At 47.0% G+C, this 24,557-nt stretch overlaps 1 protein-coding gene across 4 annotated transcripts in view; it reads left to right on the top strand.

Annotated features, from left to right (window-relative positions):
• Positions 1-24,557, top strand: part of LOC138299537 (peptide YY-like) — a 51,147-nt gene that overhangs the window by 15,797 nt on the left and 10,793 nt on the right. The window contains exons 1-2 of one of the 4 annotated variants that reach the window (XM_069237844.1): positions 11,848-12,102; positions 14,900-15,087. In XM_069237844.1, coding sequence (XP_069093945.1) covers positions 14,900-15,087 — 188 coding nt within the window. In that variant the 5' untranslated portion in view covers positions 11,848-12,102. Of the gene's footprint in view, positions 1-11,847; positions 12,322-14,899; positions 15,088-24,557 lie in introns of those variants that run through there. The other 3 variants (XM_069237841.1, XM_069237842.1, XM_069237843.1) reach the window with 3 other exon arrangements.

Genomic DNA, 24,557 nt, shown 5'->3' with positions numbered 1-24,557 from the left:
TCCATACCCACAGAGTGCTGGTAGACTAGGTACCATTACTGCACAGCCACAGACTAAACAGCTGGGAGGCCCTGACTAGTTTTGATGAAGACTCCACCCGCACCTAGAACTGTCACTACCCTGTCCAACAACAAGAGAACAACAGGTAGCTTCGACCCTCTCCCAATGTGGGTCCACAAAGTCCAGCACAGCTCTTCTCCACCCATAAGATAGGAGCATCTGGCCCCCCTCACTGATGCCAATAACAGGAAGAGATAGGACTTGCCCGATTTGATGCTCGGTGCTCCCTCTCTAGACCCCCTTTCCAGACCTACATATGGACCCGCACAGAAATGCCCATAGACTGTACCACACTCACCACTGAATCTTCAGACTATACTGGGTCTCCTGAGCAACCCAGAAGAAATAAGGGACAAAGACCAGAGAAGGACACAACTCTGACACTGATCACCCACCCTGGCAATGTCACCTGCCAAAAACTCTGGAAAACCCTCTGGTAAACCTGCAAGACAACTTCCCTATTCAGAGGCCCTACTTCTACCCTGCTCCACATCCACTTCCCAGTGACTCCCAACAGCAGGACAGCTGGAGAATATGTCTGAATCAGCACCAGAAAACACAATGGACCGCATCCTCACTGAGATCACGGCAGTGAGTCATCGGCTAGAAGGAATGGACTCCAACATCTCTGAACTAACAGCTGAAACCAAATCCATCCATTCGGATGTAACAAGGTTCCAGAATCATGTGACTAGCTTGGAAACTTGCACCTCATTGGCAGAAGATCGCCTCAACGTATTTCAAGACAGGGACCAGGAGCTCCTGTTTTTGCTCAGTAAAGTAATCGACTGGGAAGACAGGAGTCACTGGGACAACGCCCACTTCTTTGACTTCCCAGAACACCTGGAAGGGTCAGACATGAAAATCTTTCTCGGGGAAACATTCCGGCCTTCACAGGTCTCATCTTTGATCCCCACTGCAGCTGCAACAAGCCCATTGCATAGGTCCAGCGCTCCATGATAGCATGACACAATCTCTAGCCATCATCGCCTGTTTCCTCCGACACAAACAAATATGACTCATAACTCATGTCAGCAGCACACTCCCAAGGCCACTACACATACTAGGTACATGAGATCAGCATTGCAGCGGATATTTCCAGAGATACCAGTGACCACCACAAGGCAATCCTATCTCTCCGTCCCCGACTATGCCAAATGGACATTAAATATGGCTTATTCGAACCAGCAAGAATGTGGATAACCAAAGATGGAAAATCCAAAGACTTAATTGACCTGGATGACCTACACCATTTCCTGAATAAACGTACAACTCAAACCATGGACACAACGTAGCCGGACCTTTCTGCGTACCAGGAATGCCACACCCAAGCATCCCTGTCCCCACCCTCCTCTCAGAGTGCCCGGTGGCCTAGAAATGAAGGACCGCATCATAGAGGGAGGGACCAAGAGAGAATAGCTTGACCGACAGTAGATTGAGAACAAGCACCACAGGCAGTAGCGCACCTCACCCAGCTATAGGATAGGGACAGATTGAGGTCCCCTTTGAAGCTTGCTTCTTCCAGTGCCAATCCTGTCTGACATGGCTGAGAGACTCTGTACCTTTCACATTACTTTGTAACCAACTGCACGAGACAGGGGTTGGGACTGTGGCTCATCAGATGGATGAGTATCTGCTTACATGCCTAAAATTGTTTTGCTCATTGTTTGCATACGCGGCATTGGCTCACATAGTTCGAGGGAAAATCTCAACACTAAGCCCCCCTCCTATGCTCCCGCAACACCCGTTTTTTCCCTTCTGCCTTTTTTTATCAAAACCTAGATGGCTAGGCTGCCTATGCTACATGTTGCGATGTTATGTTTTGCTATGTCTTAAGCACTGTACTGGACGTTAACTCTAAGGATTACCTCTGTTATGTTTTCTTCACACTATGATGATGAGCAAGTAGAGAACCTCCCCCTGCATCCTCTCCAGTGGTGCCCTTCTCCATTCCCTGCCCCAGTTCTCCTCAGACCCCTCCCCCCTCAAATAGGTAAATGAGGCAGATGCTAGAGTGCCCAGACACACCCAGGAGGCCCCACTGACTACCAGAAGTCAATTTTCATTACCCCTACTACCCCAACTACTATTACTTCTACTACGACCATAAATCACTATGCTTTCCTAACTCTTTTAGACATCCTGAGACTCCCCCACGACAAGGAAAATAACAACATAATAGGAATCCATGTTACTTCCCGAGGCCTGGTCCCATCCCCCACTGCACATGCCCAGTGCTCACGTGACTTGATCCTTTCCGATGCCTGCCTTGAATCACTGCCAGGGCCCCTCAGCCGTTCTGGACCCACAGATTTAGACCCACAGGCTACAGATCTAGACCCTTGTAGTTTGCTCCGGGCTAGACCAACTATCCACACACCAGCTCAGTTCCACATGCAATCCCTTGACCTTCCACTTAATCGGATCTCATTCACCTCCTCATTTGTTCCTCTCCCTCTCCTACCTTCCTACCCTTCTCCCTGTCTTTTTATCTTCCCTCTCTACCCTCCTGCCTTTCTGCTCTCTCACTGACCGACATACGGTCCAACCGAGATAGGATGGATGGGAATCATCCCACATCCACATCCCCCCCCAGTAACTTCCCTCCTCCTCAACCACCACCCTCAAAACACCACCACCCCCCCATCAAGGAGGCATTGCAACACTCCAGCTCACATTGTCGAGACACAATGATGACTGGCCCCTCACTCTCCATCATGTGTATACTTTCATGGAATGTCAATGGAATGACACACTATGTGAAGCGCCAGAAGATGCTTTCCTACCTACAATCAAGAAGAAGGGATGTAGCCCTATTACAGGAGACCCATCTGGACAGACCCGAATCCGATAAGCTGCTTAGGTACTGGATGGAAAAAGTGATACACAGTAGCTGCCCAATCAACTCTGAGATAGGCGGGGGAAGATCTCGTAAGTGTACTGTGGTGATTCTGATACTTAAACTCTACCGGCCACCATAGCTAAAACTTGCAATCACCCAGACGGCAGGTATGTATTCGCTAAATTAAAAGTCGGGGACTGCAGGCTATGTGTGGGCTTGGTGTATCTCCCACAGGCTCCAATTGAACCTTCCTCCTTCGTCTCAATAGACTCCTGATAGGGACAAAGGCCTTACACTACCTGATAGGGAGCGATTAGAACCTTGCTTGGGACACCATTCTAGACAGGACAGGACCACTAGACCCGGGCAACAACTCGGACAGGGCCATAATAAGGGACATGATCGAAGACCATGGCTTAGTGTACCACTGGAGACTTGCCCATCCTACGGACAGCGACTACATTTTCGTTTCACTAGTTCATGGCACTCAGTCATGACTAGACTACTTCCTGATTTCTCGTGCAGGACTCCAGAATACTGGAGGCCGCAATTTCTTATCATGCCCCTGTCCTTTTGACAGCAGAAGTGGGCCTTATCTCCCTGGGCCGCAAACCGTGGCACTTAGCCATGCACCAGCATTGTACCCCTCAGGGCAAATCACTCCTGCGCTCCCATGTCTCTACATATCTGGAAGATAACAGGGACTTGGTGGAGTCACAAAGAATAGTCTGGGAGGCCGCAAAAGTAACCATCTGAGCGCAAATGATGCAATATGCAGCAATATGCAAAACACAGACCACAGCACATCATAAAGAGCTAGAGTCAGATACTGCTCCTCACCCGCCAATATATGGCATGCCTCCCCCCATACGAATCCAATTAGAAAAAGTGAGTATGGCACTCAATACCCTCTACACATCCGAAGAACAGTTTGCACTACAATGCCTCAAAGGGAGCAATTACGAGCAAGGTGAGGAAGCTGGGTGCCTTCTGGCAGAGCAGCTATGACAGCTCAAAGCTGTGCAAGTGCTCACAGCTATCCACTCTTCGGTTGGCAGAGTCCTTACCAAGCCACAAGGCATAGTCAACAAATTTGTGTCTTTTTATAAGGCACTGTACACACCAGAAACAATAGTTGACTCTGTCCAGGTGGAAGCCTTTTTGGACAGCGTACAACCCCCCCACCTGACAGACGAGGGACGATACCTCTTAGATGGCAAAATTAGCAAGACTGAAATAACACAGTCAATCTCTAGACTCCCATATCACATAGCTTCCCTGCAGAGTTTTACAAATGGTCGGTGGAGGAAATAGTGGATACCCTTCTTGCAGCATTTCAGGAAGCTCCTTAACGCGGACATCAAGATTCTTGCCAGTGTACTTACTGCCCGACTGTGCAAGGTTATCCTTTCCCTGATACACAACACACAAGTAGGGTTTGTGCCAAGGTGCACCTCTAGTAACCACTTCCGCACACTGTCTAACACTGCTGTATGAGTGGCCAAGGATATGCCAGAAGAAGTGCTGGCCCTATCCCTTGATGCTGAAAAGGCATGCGACCGCATAGAGTGGGATTACCTCTTTGCGGCGTTACAAAGCATTGGACTGGGAGAGCAGTTAATTGCCAAGGTCCATTGGTTAATTGCGGAGGCTTTCTATCTGATCCCTTTTCAATCCAAAGAGGGACCCAACAGGGCTGTCCACTCTCACCTCTATTATTCCTTCTGGCACTGGAACCCCTAGCAGCCATGACCCGCCACTCGCCTGATCTTGCAGGGATACCCCTTAAAGGGGGAGAATCCAAAATCTATTTATACGCGGACAATATCCTTTTAACCCTGACAGACTTGCCACGCTCCCTCCCAGCTTTAATGGAGATCATTAACCACTTCACAGACCTGTCCAGCTACAAGGTGAATTGGGGCAAGTGTGAAGCCCTTACCCTATCTCGAATCACCACACGAGCTACCATTCAAGACTACCTCTTCCGATGGGGCCATCTCATCTCAAATATCTAGGGGTCCTAGTAAACCAGGGCTCAGAGTGCATGATCCCAGACAATCTAAACCCACTTATTTCCCACATGACAATGGACTTTGACAAATGGTCACACCTTGGGCTCTGTATGTGGGGCAGAGTTGAAGCAGTAAGAATGGTTACCCTCCGACGCCTCATATATGTGTGGGGTATGATCCCCCTCCAGGTCCCCCAGTCAATACTACATCAAATTGAGGTGCAAATATGAACCTCCTTATAGGGCTCCTCCTGCCCATGCCTCGCATGTTCCAAACATTTAGTACACCGTTCATTGAGGGGGCCTAGGACTCCCTTCAGTGGATCACTAAACCCTGGCCCTTCACCCCTCACAGTTATCATTTATGCTACCTACAGTACAGGATCCACCTCAATGGGTCATCACTGAGAGATTGACACTCTCCTGTGACCCTGGCCTAGGACCTTTATGTAAGGAAGACCCGTCCTGCTCATGCCTTCGCAATCTGATGCTCCTTACCATGCACAAAGCCTGGAGCAAGGCACACAGGCTCCTCGGTATTCCCCCATGCTTACATGATCGAGCCCCACTTTGGAGTAATAGCAGTCTGTGCATTGGAGGGAAGACCCTACATACATGAGTTGGTGGAATATGTGGGATACAGGCGAGACAGCACATTGTGGTTCATGAAATGGATGGCAAGTGGTGGGCACTCAGCAGAGTTAGTTAATGGAAGCACGTGTGTGAAAACCAAATGGAGTCACCTGAATGGATTGGGTGTGGGTGAACATCTATTGAAGTCATCCGAATGGATAGGATGTGAGTGAGCACCTAGTGGAGTCATCTGAATGGATTACATGTGGATGAGCACCTAGTGGAGTCATTTGAATGGATGGGATGTGGGTGAACATCTAATGAAGTCATCTGAATGGTTGGGATGTGAGTGTGCACCTAGTGGAGTTATCTGAATGGATAACATGTGGATGAGCACCTAGTAGAGTCATCTGAATGGATTGCATGTGGATGAGCAAATAGTGGAGCCATCTGAATGGGTGTGGAGTCATCTGAGATAATGGGATGTTGCGAGCACATAGTGCAGTTATCTGAATTGATTGCATGTGGATGAGCCCCTAGTGGAGACAGCTGAATGGATGGGATGTGGGTGAGTACCTAGTGGAGTCATCTGAATGGATGGGATGTGGGTGAACACATGGTGGAGTTAATGGAGCGTGTGAGATGTGTATAAGCACTCAGTTTAGTCATTCAGATTGATTGGATGTGGATAAGTACTTACTAAATGAATGGGATATGGGTGGGCAAACAATAGTCTGTTGAAAGGATGGGACACAAGTGAGACTAAATTTAATTGATGAGAAATGTGGTGGCACTCAGTGGAGTTATTAGAATTATTGTGATGTGGGTGAGTACCCAATGGCATCGACGGAATAGACGGAATGTGGATGAGCGACCAAGTCAATGGGTTGTGGGTGAGCCCTTAATAGAGTCCTTTGAATAGGTGGGATGAGGGTGAGCAACCAGTTAAGTCGTTTGATAAGATGGTATGCGAGTGAACACACAATTCAGTCATCTTAATAGATGAGATGCTGGTAGATAAAATGCAGGTGATCACCAAATTAATTTAATGCAAATAACAGAATTTTAAGATATAATAATCTCAACAAAACCTCACTATTACCCGATGGTGAATGTCTCGCATTTCTTAAATGAAATGTTTCTAAAAGGCAGGTTTTACTAACTCACTGGTAGCCCAGGAACAAAGCACTGGAATCACTTTTCTTGGCCAGTGGTAATGGGTTTCCTGGCGACAAAGAGTAAATGTCATAAAAACCTGGATTTTTTATGTGCCCCTTTCTTTTGAATTCAAAGTGAACAAGATTGCCAACTTCTGTTTGGCTTGTCTAAGATTTGTAAAAAGAATCTGCCGTTTTTGGACAACCTTCTTTACGTCCGGGTGGCCGAGGCATTAATTCTTTCGAGACTTGAATATGGGGATTCTGTCTCCCTGGCTTCACTAGCTAAACTCATTCATCACGTAAGCTGTAAGTTCAGAGCACTGTTGCCTTTACCCCAGGCTGTGAACACACATCACTGGCACTAACCTCACTTTGCAGGCAGTCTCTACACAAGAGTTATTTTTAACTCTGTGAAAATATTACACAAAGCCACCCTTTAGCCAAATCACCAATTTTTACTCACCAAATTCTCCTGATACGTTCTCAGTCAAGTTTTGCATTCTGCTGATTTCAACTTTCTTTCTATCACCAAAACAAGGACAGTGCTCCTTGGCGGCACAGCTTTCTCTGTAGCTGCCTATAAGATTTAAAAATCCGTGCCTCTGCCCCGCCAGTCCGAAACCTCTTTTCTTGTTTCTAGGAAATGAGTGAACACTTGACAACTTGAGAAAATTGTGTTATTTTGTGTCTACTTTCAGAATTGTGTTTGGGTTGTGTCACTCCTACAAGCACCAAAATACAGTTACCATAATATGACATGATATTATATGATATGATATGACATTGAAGAGCATTTCAAAACTGTAGGATGCGACGGAGTGAATGAGTTAGGTGGGAGGTACCCAGGACGGTTTTGAAAATAGACATAACTAAAGAAAGGAAAAGAATATATTGAGAAGGAGCCTTTTTAGGGGCGAGCGCAAAGCACTCCATCCCGTGGTGTAATCTCTCTTTGGGCTTCAAACCACGCCCATGTCACGTCAGTCTCTTTCATTGGTTCATGGGCTTGCCTTTTAAAATCTGCTTGCCTTCGTTAGTGGAAGGCATGCATAAGTCATGCCTTTTCCAGTGTTTAGCACTCCTCGAGCGCAGCGACCACGTACTGAAAACATACGAGGCTCCACGTTTTCCGTCCGGTTTCTGGACTACTTTTTCTCTTTTTTCGCAGTGCGATCTTCGCTTGGCAGAAGTCAATCGATTTGCATGATATCAACCCTGTTACATAGTTAATTGCACTTTTGTCGGTTACGTAGATAATTGCACTTTTGCCAGTTACATGGATAATTGCACTTTTGCCAATAGGTTTCACTACAAGTGAACTTGTATTTCCCTTTGTGTGTCTGCTTTTCACGGACGGTTGCTGTCAGCTCGCTTATGTGAAACTTTTACTTTTCATTTCATATGGCAAGAAAAGTCCAGTTAGTTATATGAAACTATTTTATTTTCATTTTCAATTTATGGGGCAAGAAAAGTCCGGTTAGGAGTTTACAATGCTAATTGCTCGAGCTCAAGCAAATGCGAGACCCATTGCATTGCAAAAGCTTGTTGTTTCAGCCACCACAGAGTGGCTCCAACTGTACCTGCGCCCTCTTGCAGTTGCACATACAGATAGCCCTGGTGTTCTGCGGTGTCAGGCGGATGTCCCTGAGGACATAACATTGTCCAGATGCCTCGCATAGATCGATCTCCGGATTAGCACCAATTGGATTAAATTGAATGGTACCAAGTCAGAGGTCATCAGTTTCGCAGTAGCCATAGTAGACTCATTTGATAATCAATGGCCTTTGGTATTAGGAAGTCATCCATCTCTCATCTTCTGTTCAGGTCCCTGCGCATTGTCTGTACTTGAGTGGTCCCCGAACCTTCAAATGGCTTCAAATAGCATCAGTAGTCAAACCTTTTCTCAGCTCAAACCATTTCTGGTTACCTATCTATATTTTACAGACCTGAAAGTTGTAATCAGAGCTATTCTTCTCACTATAGTTAAACTCTAGTGGATTTTACTGGAAGCGCCCAGTTGTTCAAACTGCGAGACAGCAGAGGGTACGCAGTAGCCAAGCTGCTATCTAACGTTCCTTCGGCATTCTTCCACTCGTCTCTGTCTATGACTTCAAGATAGCGTGCTCGCTCACTCTTGAAGATGAGGGTTCGGTTCCTGAGTAAAATCAATTAAATAGATGGGAAGTCAGTGTACAGAGCTTAGAACAGGGGTTTCAGAGTCATAACAAGAGACCTCACTGTCAGCAGTCTGCACCACCTACACATCAGTCAATAGACACGTGGGGAGCATAAGATGCCTCAATTGCTGTAGTCCAGCCTTGAACCTACCTATGCTGTAGTAGCTGGGATGTGGCCTGAAGGAATCAGGCAAGGTATAATATAGTGTGCAGAAGAGACCAAAGAAATTTGAGGCTTGTGGCAACGGTCTCAGTCAACCCTAAAGTTCATCATGACCTTGATGACTGTGGCATCTTCCTAGCTCCTGGGACCAAAAGAATAGTTCCCACAATGTCACTCTGTCCCCTGACCCCACTGAATCACCATTTTCATCATGTCAGAGTTAAGCTTGAGCTAATGGTAGCCTGTCCAAAATTTGGCATCCAGCATGCTGCAACAAGTTGCCTGTGGCTGTCCACAGATACCTACCCAGCAATAGGAGGACATGGGACCATCAGCACACAATTAAAGTAACATCCGCAGGATCAAATGAGAGAGGCACAAGACCTTGTGGGACACAAGAGGAGAGTTGGATTTGCTCAGAATGAAAAGGGTAACACAGAAAAATGTGATCTCTACCTGTCAGCAGTGCTTAATTTATGCTTGTTGTTTCTTGTGCAGAGCACCGGTACTTATTTTTGAGGGCCTGCAGACATTTTTCTGCCTGAAGCATTTACTGCAAGCAAAAGACACATATGGGAAAGACGGAGGAAGAGAAAAACGCAAAAGGGTCAGAAGGGGAAAAGCAGAAGCTGCAAGAATGAGCCGATGGGGCAGGGAGTGGCTGTAAATGGACTGAAGAGGCCCAAGATGGCTTCAGGATTACGCTGCCTCAGTATTCCTTGCTCGCACATTTAATTTCAGCAGCCGTGTGTTTAAGAGGAGGGCTTTGGGCAGGGGCACGTTTTTATTTACAAATTAAGCACTGCCTGTCAGCAACGGTTTGTACCACTACACGACTGGCCCTTCCAGTTTGTTGAAGACAACCGGAGAGGATGGAATAGTCTACTGTATGAAATTCTGCTAAGAAATGCAGCATGTTTTAGACACTGACACCTCAAAGACACATGCCCAAGGTCAAGTCATCATGTAATGTTGACATGAAGAAGCCAGTGTCTCAAATGAACTGAAAGGACTTCAGTGTTGCATTGGATTCAACACAGCCTTGCAAGTGAACTGCGACCACTGACTGCAGGACTTTGGAGGCAACAGGAAACAAGCTCATGGGGTGACATTTCCCTAGCTCCTCTTGGTCTAAGGCATGGGTACTCACAAACTTTTTCTCGGGGGCCAAAATTGCAGTATGGTTTGCGGCCGAGGGCCGCACTGAAGTGACAGCGGGGGGCGGGGCTTAGAGGGGGCGGGGCTTAGAGGGGGAACAACCACCCCACCCCCTTTTTCAAAACAATGCCCCTACCCCAGTAACACACACAGCGCGCACACATACAGCGCCATCTGCTCTCACCCCTACCCCAGTAACACACACACACAGCGCACACACACAGCGCCATCTGCTCTCACCCCTACCCCAGTAACACACACAGCGCGCACACACAGCGCCATCTGCTCTCACCCCTACCCCAGTAACACACACAGCGCGCACACATACAGCGCCATCTGCTCTCACCCCTACCCCAGTAACACACACACACAGCGCACCCACACAGCGCCATCTGCTCTCACCCCTACCCCAGTAACACACACACACAGCGCACACACACAGCGCCATCTGCTCTCACGCCTACCCCAGTAACACACACACACAGCGCACACACACAGCGCCATCTGCTCTCACGCCTACCCCAGTAACACACACAGCGCGCACACACACAGCGCCATCTGCTCTCACCCCACCCCAGTAACACACACAGCGCGCACACACACAGCGCCATCTGCTCTCACGCCTACCCCAGTAACACACACAGCGCCATCTGCACACAGCGCCATCTGCTCTCACCCCTACCCCAGTAACACACACACACAGCGCACACACACAGCGCCATCTGCTCTCACGCCTACCCCAGTAACACACACACACAGCGCACACACACAGCGCCATCTGCTCTCACGCCTACCCCAGTAACACACACAGCGCGCACACACACAGCGCCATCTGCTCTCACGCCTACCCCAGTAACACACACACACAGCGCACACACACAGCGCCATCTGCTCTCACCCCTACCCCAGTAACACACACAGCGCGCACACACACAGCGCCATCTGCTCTCACCCCTACCCCAGTAACACACACAGCGCGCACACACACAGCGCCATCTGCTCTCACCCCACCCCAGTAACACACACAGCGCGCACACACACAGCGCCATCTGCTCTCACCCCACCCCAGTAACACACACAGCGCGCACACACACAGCGCCATCTGCTCTCACGCCTACCCCAGTAACACACACACACAGCGCACACACACAGCGCCATCTGCTCTCACCCCTACCCCAGTAACACACACAGCGCGCACACACACAGCGCCATCTGCTCTCACCCCTACCCCAGTAACACACACAGCGCGCACACACACAGCGCCATCTGCTCTCACCCCACCCCAGTAACACACACAGCGCGCACACACACAGCGCCATCTGCTCTCACCCCACCCCAGTAAAACACACACACAGCGCACACACACAGCGCAATCTGCTCACACGCCTACCCCAGTAACACACACTACATTAAAAACAAATAAATAAATAACCAAAGAGCCTTACCTGACTCAAAGCACTGTAAAGATGCCACAAATCTGGAACAGCAGGCAGGCAGGCGGGCAGCAGACGTGGAGCCGGTGACAGGAAGCAGACGACCAAAGCCCCATAAAAGTTAGCTGCAAGCGCTGACTTTTATGGGGCTTTGGCTTCCACAGATCGTCAGGGCAACGCAATAAACAATGGCCGCCGTATGTAAACATAGAGGAGGGCCGCGGGAGCATGCTCCCGCGGCCCTCCTCTATGTTTACATACGGCGGCCATTGTTTATTGCGTTTGGTGTGCGTCTCGCGGTCGCGGGCCGCCAAGTTAGGTCCGTGGGGCCGCTGGCGGCCCGCGGGCCGTACTTTGAGTACCGGTGGTCTAAGGTTTATTTTTAATAGAAAAGTCACTGTGGCAGCTCGTATAATATTGGGTTCCATGCCAGTGGCTCGAGAGCAGTTAAGTGTAGACAGAGGAAGATGTGCAATCTGAAGCAACAATATCTTTGAGGCACAGATTGGGCGGTGGAAAGAGGTGAATCAGATTTTTTACCACCACGAGGAGGTGAAGTGTTCAATCTGCGGGGTACAGAACCTAGCCTGGAAAGGCATTAGCACAGGTAGCTTCGTATGGTGAGTTGGAACTTAGACAGTATATATCTAGTTGGGCCTTACAAGCAAAGAAATGTGACGTGAGTACATTACGAAGAGCTCGAGATGGCTTATCTTGACCAGGCTGCAAGAAGACACCCCTGTAATATTTTAAAATATTTTTATATTTGTCTGTTTTACAACTTGTTGCAATTCAAGATGTTACAGTTAGTTTCGTTTGCATTTGTAGTTCTTTATTGTGGCCTTTAAGGGGTGGGGTCTTTGGATTGCATTGAGATGGTCACGTGTGTTCCGCTGGCCTCGTGTGTGCTATAATGGGGACCTGAGGCGGAAGCGCCCCCACTGAACACAGTATTTGTCCACATAAGTCTGGGCTCAAGAGAGATCAGGCCATCAAGATTAGTAGTCAGCGGAGGCACCAATGGGTCTTACACCACTCAACATGTGGGCACTGGATAAGTACTGTTGTGTTCCAGATTTGGGAGATGATATCCCGATGCCAGTTCATTTTAAATCAGGCTGTTTGTCTTTATACCCTCGGGGTGTTTCTGAGAATCTTCGCATTAGTGTCGCTCCTTGTAGCATTGATACCGTAATTCCTCTGGAATTCAACCCTCAGGATTGTGGCTTGTCTGGTATTTCTGCATAGAAATTAATGGCGAGCAAAAGAGGGAAAACATACATAGGGGGGAGAAGTAGGAAGAGAAAGACGAGAAAACAGAAAGAGCGAGCTACAGGAGCAGTGAGTATCTGAGGGAAGAGCCATGAGGTTGGTTCGAGGCTCTGCAACCTTTGTATTCAGTTCACGACCAATCCCTGTGTGCGAGTTTCTAAACAGAGCTTGTGCCCCGACACTTATTCAATTACAAATGAAGCACTGGCTGGATGCCTGTGTTTTCATATATGGCGTCATGTCCCTGGCTGCCTTAAGAAAGCTGAGGTGCTGTGCCACCATCAGCTTTGATGACGTAAGGTCCAGGTACCTACAGGGTCCTGAATTCAGGCACCTGATTTAATTCCTGACCCCTTTATTTCAATGTTTAAACATTGCCACGTTACTCTCTGTTAATAGTTAGTATACCGAAGAGGAGACATTTTAGTTGTTAATAAAAAAGTGACTAGGTCACCTTTGGTTTGTCTTTATAACAATGCTCCTTATTAAACAACCTTTAAAGAAAAATATACCGTACGGGGCAAAATTAGGTGAAATCACTCCAAAATAAATATTTAAAAAGTCAGTAATTGTAGTGGTGCACAAACAGCAAAAATGTTTTTAAACAACGTCTTCTACATTTTATATGTGAAATGGTTTATTTCCACCCATGTGTGTACCACACGATGTAGGTGACAGGCTCAGTGATTAAATTTAACATCTTCTATAAGGCAAGGGTGGACCTGAAAACGCAAAGAAATAGACTCAGCCTTAGAGATAACCCTTTCTTCAGATACCAGAAAAATATCAGAGGCTGCAGGAAGATTCCACTGCAGGCACAACAGAACTGGGGAACCCATGAGAGACGAATCCAGAATTATCAGAAAAGGTGTAAGGATTAGCAAAAAATGCCATTCTGAATACATCAAGAATTCAGTGGACCATTTGAAAAATATATTCTGTACATCTTTTGAACTGCGAGAAAAAGTAATATTTTGTAAAAGCATGTTTTTGCACAGTTAGGATGAGATTGATTTATGGCTGGTATGTTAACATTATTCGTGAATTAGGCTTGTATTTTCATAATATCAATTATTTCACAGTTACTTCTTGTGAGGCTGTTTTCTACGGAACAGCCCTATAAAGGTAACGAGGAAAAATGACATGATATGTGTAGAATCTCTAAACCACGTTTTTATTACAAATACCATTTATTCCCATGATGCAACGTGCATATTTTGTTACTTGTCATTTAAACAGCCCAGAGTTTCCATTTACAGCATAAACCGCGTCCCTTGGGATTACAGGGGTGCCCTATATTTTCTACTTGCATTGCACACTCTGGCGTGCCCTTCCAGTGACGTAAGAAGATGGTCCCTGAGGCAGAAAGGAAGCTCTTTCCACAGCAATATGTGATAAACATCTGCTTCGTGCACAGTTTTTCAGTGCTGAGAGAGATTCTATCTTTAAAGGAGTGCACGAGGCAAGCTCTGAAACTGAGAGAACTCCCTCACTTTCCCCACCATATTAAAATCTCATCTCCTCTGCAAAGATGTTAACGAACAAAACCTACATTCACCTAATTCTACTTCCATTCCCGGCAAACCGCAAGCATCTCCCCTCTCTGGAGAAGCCATGTAAAATGTCTGGGGTTTAGTTTAATAACCAAATGCATGCTGGGAGTTGAGGTCCTGGCGCACGTCAGTTGATCTGATTGAAAAAACAAGACTAGAAACAATTATTTGAAAAAGAAAAGCCAGGACAGCAGCATTTCTTTCTTGGTGGCCTGGAGTCATTCGGTAACCTTACCCAGCGAAATGACCTGATGGGTCCAGAGCATTCAATTATGGCTGCAATCGGTGCCCAAAATGTGGCTGGGGGGGGGCATTTTCCTTTTATTTAAGGTCACAGCACTGACCCCCTTAGCACAACGGGTTGTTTATATGAGCTTGTCTATAGGATGTCACTCTCATTCCGTAGAGATAGCTTGTCTCTGCTGTGGAGAAAGAAGCTCACGTGCATGAAATGCATCTTAACAAATTCTCCTTGCTTTGTCTCGTTTCCTCAGATGGTCTCCTACTTGAGAACGTGGCCAGCGGTGGTGGCTGTGGCGCTCTGTGTCTTGGCGTGCCTGGCCACTTTAGTAGATGCATACCCACCAAAGCCAGTGACTCCAGGAGATGATGCTTCCCCAGAGGAAATGACCAAATACCTGACGGCCCTGAGGCATTATATCAACCTTGTGACAAGGCAGAGGTAAGGAAAGGAACCGGGATTTATTGATGGCAGCATCTGTGAGATGTGGCTAGCCATTAATAGTAAATGTTCTGCACAGGAAGTGACATCCCTAGTTTCCTGCCAAAACTCTTTAAAAGAAGAAGTGCATACCACGCACAGCCACCTCCCCCTGTGCTCCTCCCCACTTTCTGAACTGATTTAATAGCAGCCACAGCATAGACATACAGCAGACTCATGCACAGGCAGCCAAAAGCAAACCTGTCTGCACCGGTCCACACCTGGACTGTGTTCAGTGCCAGGAACCCTTGTCCTCCCCTACCTTGCCATGCCCTCAACCCTGGCTGCATCTCACCGCACTACTGCCACACCACACCACACAACACGGAGGGAGCCTTACCATGCACCTCCTGCAAGTTCTCATGCACTCTCCCACACCAACCACTCTTGTACCAACAGCACCCTACTCATTCACTCACACAAACCAGCCATCCATTCAAGTGCAGACCAACCACTATCCATGCATCAAGCCATACTCTCATGAATGCTCTGAAACAATTATGCGCTCACTAAACATGCCACGGAAATAAGGGAGCTACTACACACCATGCTCCAGACCTGCTCTTCCTCACAGAAACAAGCCTAAATACAACCTCTGCACTGGACATCCCTACTGCCATCCCCACTGCTACAAGGTCACCAGGCAAGACTGTTAACACAAGCCAGGAAACGGAATCGCCAACATTTCCCAAAAATACCATCAACTGCATCACCCACATGTACACCCTCTCTAGTGGCATGGAACACCTCACGTTCAAGATATGCATCACAGCCAACTTCTCCCTAGGATAAACTCTCAAATGCATACCACCACACTCTTGCACTCATTTCACCACAACACTACAGACCACGTTTCACTGCTCCTCATTGTCAGCAACTTTATTCTCTTTGGAGACCTTAACTTTCATTTACAAGACTTTCATACAAGACTAACAGAGTTCACCTACAAACTCTACTAGAAAACCTTAGCAACCTTGACCTCACCCAGCCTGGTACCAAACCCACACACACCGCCAGACAACTATTGGATCCAATTTTCTCCTCAATGCAATATCACAGTTGACAGGTCAGCAGCTGTCACCTGGACAGAGCATAACCTCATCAGTTTCAGTATAGCCAATCCGCACCACCACAGACCTATTACCACCTGATGCACCCACCACAGCTGGAAAAGTATCACCACACCCTCACCACGCCTTGGCCGGAGCATACCATCAACTTGCAAAAAGCCATCAAGAACCTCAACAGCTGGTTCACAGCATGCACCAACAAATTGGCTTCCCTCAAATGCAACATGGAGGCAAGAGACCAACCTCAGGCCAGCTGGTACACAGAGAAATTTAGCCTAGCAAAACACCACTGCAAGCAATTGGAGCACAAATGAAAAACACAAGCAGATACAGAGCATCAAAAGTGCAAAGCTTTTGCAGACCAGATCGACACCGCCACAAACAGCAGCAAGGTAGTCTTCGCTATCATCAAAGAAGATTTCACTTCACCTCTTGCCACCTCCAACCACATCAGCCCCTCACAAGACTTTTGCAACAAGTTCTTTGAATTCTTCTGCAAAAAAAAATCACCTCTTTATATGGGAAACTCAACCCTCAACCACTGTTACCACTGAAACTGCCACTATCATGAAGACCATCCACTCAGGAGCCCCCTCTGACCTTGCCCCAGTACACCTAATGATCATCGGAGCACTAACACCCATCCTCAACACCTCCATCGACTCAGCCACATCCCAGGATACTTGGAAACATGTTACCTTCACACCTCTGCTCAAGAAACCCTCTGTTGACCGCCAACTCCAACTACAGACCCATCTCTCTCCTAATATCCTGGGCCAAGGTCTTAGAAAAAACTAATTAAACCAACAGCCCACTGACCACCTCAGCAACCACCAGCTCCTCGATGCCATGCAGTCCAGATTCATGCCCAAACACAGTACAGAAACAGAACTCATTGCCGCCACAGATGACATCTGCATGATCCATGACAGAGGAGATATGGCAGCCCTCATTCTCCTTGACCTCTCTGCAGCACTTGCCACTGTCTCCTACCCTATTTTCATCATGCACCTGCACAAGATTGGCATTTAAGGACCAGCTCACCCCCGGATCTGCTCCTTCCTAATGGATAGAACACAGATAGAAGCTGTCAGCTGGCTACCTTACTCCTCAGAAGCTCGCAAACTCATCAGTCCAGTGCCTCAAGGTCATCGCTAAGCCCTACTCTCCTCAAAGCATACACATTATTTCTGGCGTCGGTCATCTGTACACATGACATCAACATCCTTTCCTATGCCGACAATACACAACTTGTACTTTCCCTTGTTGCATTGGCTCTCATTGTACCAATGAAGATTTGGGCGGCAGCATCACCTGAATTGCAGATGCATTAGCAGGTATATATTGATGAAATGTATTAGTGTGCCCATCAACTGCTGGAAAATTGACCCAAGAATAAAATGTTTCTGTTCTATAGGCTGGATGAGCCTCAACTACAAAGGTAACAGGAATCCCCTCAGCTGTAAGGCCATTAGCTAATAAATGAGCAGTGAGGGGAGGTCGCATCTTTAATGCAATACCACCCATTGCAAGTTCACCACGGTAAATATACCTGTTCAGAGATAAGGACACTAAATTAGGATAGATAATTTTAAGATTGAAGCTTGAACAACCTACAGCATCACATAGGTACTACCTATCTAGCTGAGGAGGAAATCCTCAATACCACGGACGTCTGTATATTTAGTACTGAGGTGCCTTTAGTATGTAGTGAGACAGAGATACTCAGGAAGATCCGAAAATCAGTACCTGAACAAATGTTGGCAGCGCCATGTCGCATTGGTTCTCATTGTACCAATGAGGATGCTGGATTTGGGCTGCAGCATCACCTGAATTATGAGGAACTGAGTTAAATCCCACAACATGTGACAGCTGTCCGCCTAATCTGTTTCCGGCCAGTCAGCAGCACCTCACCTATGCCCAAGAGCAGGGGTGATCTGTGGCAACCGGGCGAATGGCATTGTGACTTCTCAGGGAAATCGTGGTAGATTAGATCTCATCCTTTTCTCTCAGTTACATTTGCCTCACACATGCAAAGACAACTAGGAGTGGGAAATGGTTCAATAAGATTTATTGAATCAACTGCGTCCTAGATAAAACAACATGAAGTGCAATAATGAGGATGATGAAACATATTAGAAGCACAATGGTGAAAAGAAAAGTCCCACCATACTGTCACTATACAGGATGTGTGATTCCTACCTATGCCACCATGTTCTATGCTAGAGCACAGCAGGATAAGCCCTAATCCGCCCTTCAGGACCTCCCCGGGAAAGCATCATCCCCCATACCTGAGTATGAAAGTAGTGAAGGAGCGTGTCGTTTATTGAGACACCATCCTCATATAGGCCAGGGAGCCGGTAGTCTCAGCAAGCAGCTGTAGCGAAGTCAGACAGCACGTGATAGTGGTCATCTGGTCGCAACCTCCCTCTAAACTGCTGGGGACAGAGAGATTTATTTATAATAAAACAATTGCTTTCTGAGAACAGTGTCGCATATAGCAGTACTTATGTTTCTGTGAAATGTTAGAGATGCAGGGTACCACTATTTGGCGACAACCCTATCTTGTCGCAGCCTTGAAAAGAGCACACAGTGAAAGAATGTGGTGCTAAGAAATGTAAATGCTTTCCCTAAGCAAAGGAACAGCAAGATAAAGGAAAATAAAACATCACCACAAATATGATTGTTTCTAAAAGAATTACATTTAATAAAATGAAATTTTACTAGGTTAAAGGTCACAGGCAGCAGGCCTAGAAGCTAAAATAATATGCCCACAAACATCAATAAAATGGCTTCACTACACCCTGTCGGACAAGACCCCCAACACAAGAAACAAGTTCACCGCCTGCGTGACCAATATCTCCACTGGATGAAAGCCAACTGTCTCGATCTTAACACTGACAAAACAGAAGTAGTGATTGTCAGCAACAACACCTACCCAGGGGACTCCAGCTGGTGGTTGGTCGAACTCAGACCCACAGCAATCACCTAAGTCACCTACGTTGACCTACGGAAATACCCTCTACACTGGGATCACCAAGAAACTCACCACAATACTACAAACCATCCAGAAATTGGCAGCCAGACTCATCCTCAACCTCCTATACAGAACTCATACCACACCACACCCCAGGGAGGTCCAATGGCTCCTGATGCACAAAGGCACTCATTTCAAAATCGTCATGCACACATTCAAGGCACTACACAACTTAGAACCCCACCTACCAGAACAGTTGCATCTCCTTCCACCAACTACCCAGACACTGCCATTCCATAGGACTTCTACTTGCATACCCGTACATTGATCGTAAATAGTGTAACAATCTCCCATTGCACAAAAGAGCCTCCTCTTCTTCAGATGTGTGAGTCTAGGTTGTGGGTGGGTGCTAAAATGGTGCACAATTTGATCTGTGAATTTGAGGATAAATGCAGTGTGTGTTTCTTATAGTGCCTGACAGTGGGTCACAGAGGAGTGCAGCCTACATGTTCCTACAGTCTGACACCTGGCAGAACCCATCCAACTTAAACCCTGTCTGTGACCTACACCACAGTTTTTGCAAAAGTTATGGGAAGTTCATGGAAAAAACTTTGCAATTTTTCCCACCCCTACTGGTATCAACTTGCATAAGGTATGATGGAAAAGGTTCTCATCCCTGGCGTTTACCAGGCAGACAATACATGTGCTGGAATCTGCGAGTCCCCAAAACAGGTCCACATCCAGTTCTGTGTGCCTACAGTCTCCAGAAAGTGCCCGCCATCCTGTTCAGTGCTGTAAGATTACAGTTGATGTCTCCATTCTGTGCTGCATTATATGAGTCCCAAACCAATGCCCTGTTCTGGGTGCATCTATACCCAATGACTAACTCAGCCTCTCTCAGTTCTATGGTCTAACTTCTATTCACTGCCAAGAACAGTGACTCTCATAGTCTATCTTTCTATCCATTGTCGAAAAAAGGGAGTCCCCCAGTCCAACTTCATATCCTCTGTCAAGAGCAGTGAGTCCCCTGTATGACTTCATATCTGCTGCAGGTCACCATGAGTCTCATAGTCTATCATCCTATCCATTGCAGGGACCAGTGAGTCTCCAGCCTAACTTCATATCGGTTCTGAGAGCAGTGAGTCCACCAGTCTAACCTTCTATTGGCTACCAAGAGCACTGAGTCCCCCTTTCTAACTTTATAGCTGCTGCAGAGAGCAATGAGTCCCCAGTCTTAGCTTCTATCTGCTGCGGGTAGCGATGAGTCTCCCAGTCTAACCTCTTATCCACTGCATTGATAAGTGAGTCTCCAGTGTAACTTCCTAATCTCTGCAGAGAGCAATTAGCCCCCAGTCTAATTCCTGTCTAATGTCGACAGCCGTGAGTCTCATAGGCTAACTTCATATCTGCTGCAGGTCACCATGAGTCCCACATTCTATCTTCCTATCCATTGCAGAGACCAGTGAGTCCCCAGCCTAACTTCCTATCTGATGCCGAGAGCAATGAGTTCCCTAGTTTAACTTAATATCCAATGTCGAGAACAGCAAGACCCATAGCCTAGCCTCATATCCAGTGCCAAAAGATGTTAGTCCCATAGTCTAACTTCTTATCCACTGCAGTGAGTCCTCTAATGTAGCTTTATATCCAATGCAGAGAGCAGTGAGTCCCATAGTCTAACTTCCTGCCCACTGCAGCAAGCAGTAAATATCTAACTTCCTATCCAGTGCTGAGAGCTGTGAGGCCCCAGTCTAACTTCCCGACTACTACTGAGAGCAAAGGGTAACAAAATGAATGCCCCATCCTGTTCTTGGTGCAGTGGGCCTCATCAATGTACTTTTTGAATGCCATCATCCTAATAAGAGTGCAATAACTCTCTAGACTTATTCCGCCTCTGACCGCCTCTTTCTTACATCATCCTATACTGGGAACAGGGAGTCTCCTTCAGTGCCACTTGGCCAGTACTGTGTGATGCCCCTAGTTCTTGACTCCATCCAGATGAGTTAACAATGATTCTGCCATTCTAGGATGATAGAGTTCCCCAGTTCAGCTCCTATCACCACTCGTCCATCCAGTACATGAAAGAAGAGATGTCCACTCATTCTTAGCATCTCTCCCCACACATATCTATCCAGGCCATGAGAGAAGGGATGGCCCCTCATTCTCAGGACCCCTTCCTTACCTCTCATCTCAATAGCCCATTAAGGAAGAGTTGCTCACTCATTCTTGGCATTCCTTATCACTTCGTTCTATGAAAGAAGAGATGTTCCCTTATTCACTGCACCTCTCACCACTTACCTCTCCAGCCTATCAAAAGAAAGGGCATCTGCTCCTTCTCAGAATCTCTCAACCCTCATCTCTCCAGCACATTAAAGCAGAGATGTCCCCTCATTCTCAGCATCCTCTCTGAAGGTCGGCGCCCTGGGCATGGGTCAAGCTCGTCTAGGCAAAAGGCTGCCCCTGTCTGTACCTAGGTGGTGGGATGTCCACTCCCTTCTTTCCGCGTACTGTACTGAGAGGGGTGGGCCCCTCAGCTCCCCCTGCCCGAGCTGGGAGGGGAGACCGCTTCCCAACCCCAGCACCCCCCGTCCCCCGCCCCCTTCTCTGTGCAGCGGTGAGTCACTCAGGTATTTGGAGCCCCAGGTATGGAAGCTCATTGTGCGACCAAATGGCTGTCATGAAACGCGCCATAAACCGCCAGCATCGGCCCCAGAAGGCGATTTACATGGATGTGTTCTACAAAATGAAATTGAAATCACACCGGGGCCCTCTTCACGGGGGTAGCGAGTGGGGGCGGAGGCTTGGCAAAAGGAGGAGCGATGTATGCGCACCAGGGCGGGGGAGGGGGCGCAGTGAGAGAGGGTTTCACGTCTTCGTCACCTCAGCTTGGCACAGTTTACATGGCACGTCTTCACACCTCGCCACCCACAAGTCTCCTCTTCTATCTGGTACCCCCTCCACCCTCGGCTCCGCCAGTCCAACTACACTACCGTGCCTCCAACACCCCAGGCAGATTCTTCGTTTACACACCTTGCTTTTATCTGGCTTTCTGTTTTTAACTTTATTTCTCACCAGGGCACCGTTTAATTAAAAGGACTTCGTCTATATAAGACGAATGTTTGGTGCAAAAACACAAGGGAATGTGTGTACAATGAAGATTTTTTTTCTAAATGAGCTTGGCTATGCACCTCAACTAAGGAATATTTACCGAATAATACTCGTGTCTTTTTATGCAGCAAAGCGTCCACCAATTACTTGGCCTTGGCATATCGCCGGGCTGGCTGTTGTAAATTGTCTTAGATTACTGGGACAAACTTTGAATACAGTCTCCATTTTGCAGTGATCTGCACTCGGGGTTTGCGACATTGCATGCAGGTTCAGATGTACTCGTTTCAGGAATTTACAAACATTTTTCAAGTTACACTGGAGTAATCCCAAAGATTCCGTGAGTTCTATTTTTGCATGCAAAAATATAAACTTGTGTATTCTCACGTAAAGAACAGAAGAGCAAGTTCACATACACTTCCTAACTTTTTTATTTTTATTTAGGGGAAGTATACTTTCCAGTGACCATCGAAAATGATTTACGACCCAATACTGGGGTAAACGTCCTACCTTTTTTAAGGCGGGAAGTGGTCCTAAAATAGGTTGAGACAACTCAAATGTGTGTATATTCACCCATTCCGTTTCGACAGGAGTCCCCTTGTGAGTAAACCCACTTATGAGTACAAAACCAGCTGTTCTGAACTTCAAAAGTGGTTTTACACTCATAAAATGCCATTTGCATGAATAAGCCAAACTTACACACACAAGAAGCTTTACGAATCGTGCTCTTTGGGTTTTCTTTTGGATAGTCCTTGTTGGGGTGCTCCGAGGAGAGGAGTTTTACAGAAGATGTCTGCCTTCTGCTGTGCTTTTCGGCCTGAATTATTTAGCAACACTTTGTAGGTGACCTATCATTTGTATGAATTGCCACAAACCTGAGATGTAGGTAGTCCAAATGGGAAGTGCTACCAAGATGGGGATTGGGCCTTGTATACTCTGAGTCTGTGATCAGTCATGTGGGTGCAGGGGCCTATCTTGGTCAGTAAGATTAGGTGGGTGTGAGCGTCAGGTTTTCCAATAACCATGCTGGCAAATCATGTTAAAATACTTTATACGACAAGCAATGCAGAAGGGGAGATTAAGAGAAGGTGGTTAAGGAAGCAGGGTGCAGATTGTAAGAAATACTTAAAAACAAAATACTTTGTGAAATAACCAACATTTTTACAACATTCAAAACAGAAACAAAAGACATAAGGCCAGATTTAATGCAAAATGAAAGTGCACGGCGCTATGCCAAATTTGGCAGCGTCCTGCACCGTCATTTTCATAACACAGGAATTCGCCATATTTACTAGAATATGGCGCCACCCAATGTTTCCCCCTGCTCCGGCGCTAAATTTGCTACTGTGCGCCAACGCAGCCACCCTTGTATCATAGTGCAAAGATGGCTGCGTTGTTTGAGAGGGAGATTGTTTTTGTGCAGGAAGGAACACCTTCCTGCACAAAAACAATCTTAAGTGGCAATTTGCTCTTGAGGCAGCGCCAAAATGCAATGGGTGTTGCTGGTGCACTCCCACAGCAACACCCATTGCACGCCCCTTCCACACAAACTGCTGCGTTTGAGGGGCCCATATTTACAAAGTCCCATATTTAAGTCACAAAAAGTGGCTTAATGCCACCTAGTAAATATGGAGCAGAGCATAGCACCACGGATCGTCACAAAAAGTGAAGTTCCGGTGGCGCTAGGGGCCCTTAAATATCCCCTATAGTATGTGGTTGTGTGTTTTTTGTCAGTGTATGTAAAAACCCCAGGTGAAATCCGACAGACTCCTCACCATACCAGACTGAAAACACCTGTCCCCAACTATTTACTAGAAAATAGATTTACTAGGGGGGGGTGTAGCACCCCAAACATACCCTGAAGATACGTCCCTATCTGCATGTGTGCACCCGTGTGCATGGCTTTGCGTGGAGGTTGTGGTGATTTGATTTGTCACCTATTCCGGGCTCTTCAGTTCTCTTTCCTTTCTTTGGACATGCTGTGGGGTATTTTTGTAGAATGGCATGGGCAGGATCAAGGGGAAAGGAGAATAAAGGGGTTGGTTTCAGGGTAGAATACTGCAGAACTGGTGGAGAGAAAGGGAGAGGGTGGTGTTGCCAGGGCACAACATGTAATGCCAGTTCTCTGCTGAAAGCACAACATGGCACAGCGGGCAAAAGATTTATGTGCTCGAGTTTTGGCAGGGTTGAAGGCGATAAAATCGGTAAACACCTTTGAGCAGACAGCTGTTGTGATCTGTTGTGCTGGCTATGTTCGGTGCAAGTTTGTGTTTCTTCTCTTC

This window comes from Pleurodeles waltl, chromosome 6 (genome assembly GCF_031143425.1).
Source record: "Pleurodeles waltl isolate 20211129_DDA chromosome 6, aPleWal1.hap1.20221129, whole genome shotgun sequence".
NCBI classification, from domain to species: domain Eukaryota; kingdom Metazoa; phylum Chordata; class Amphibia; order Caudata; family Salamandridae; genus Pleurodeles; species Pleurodeles waltl.
This window is presented reverse-complemented; position numbering and strand designations above follow the sequence as displayed.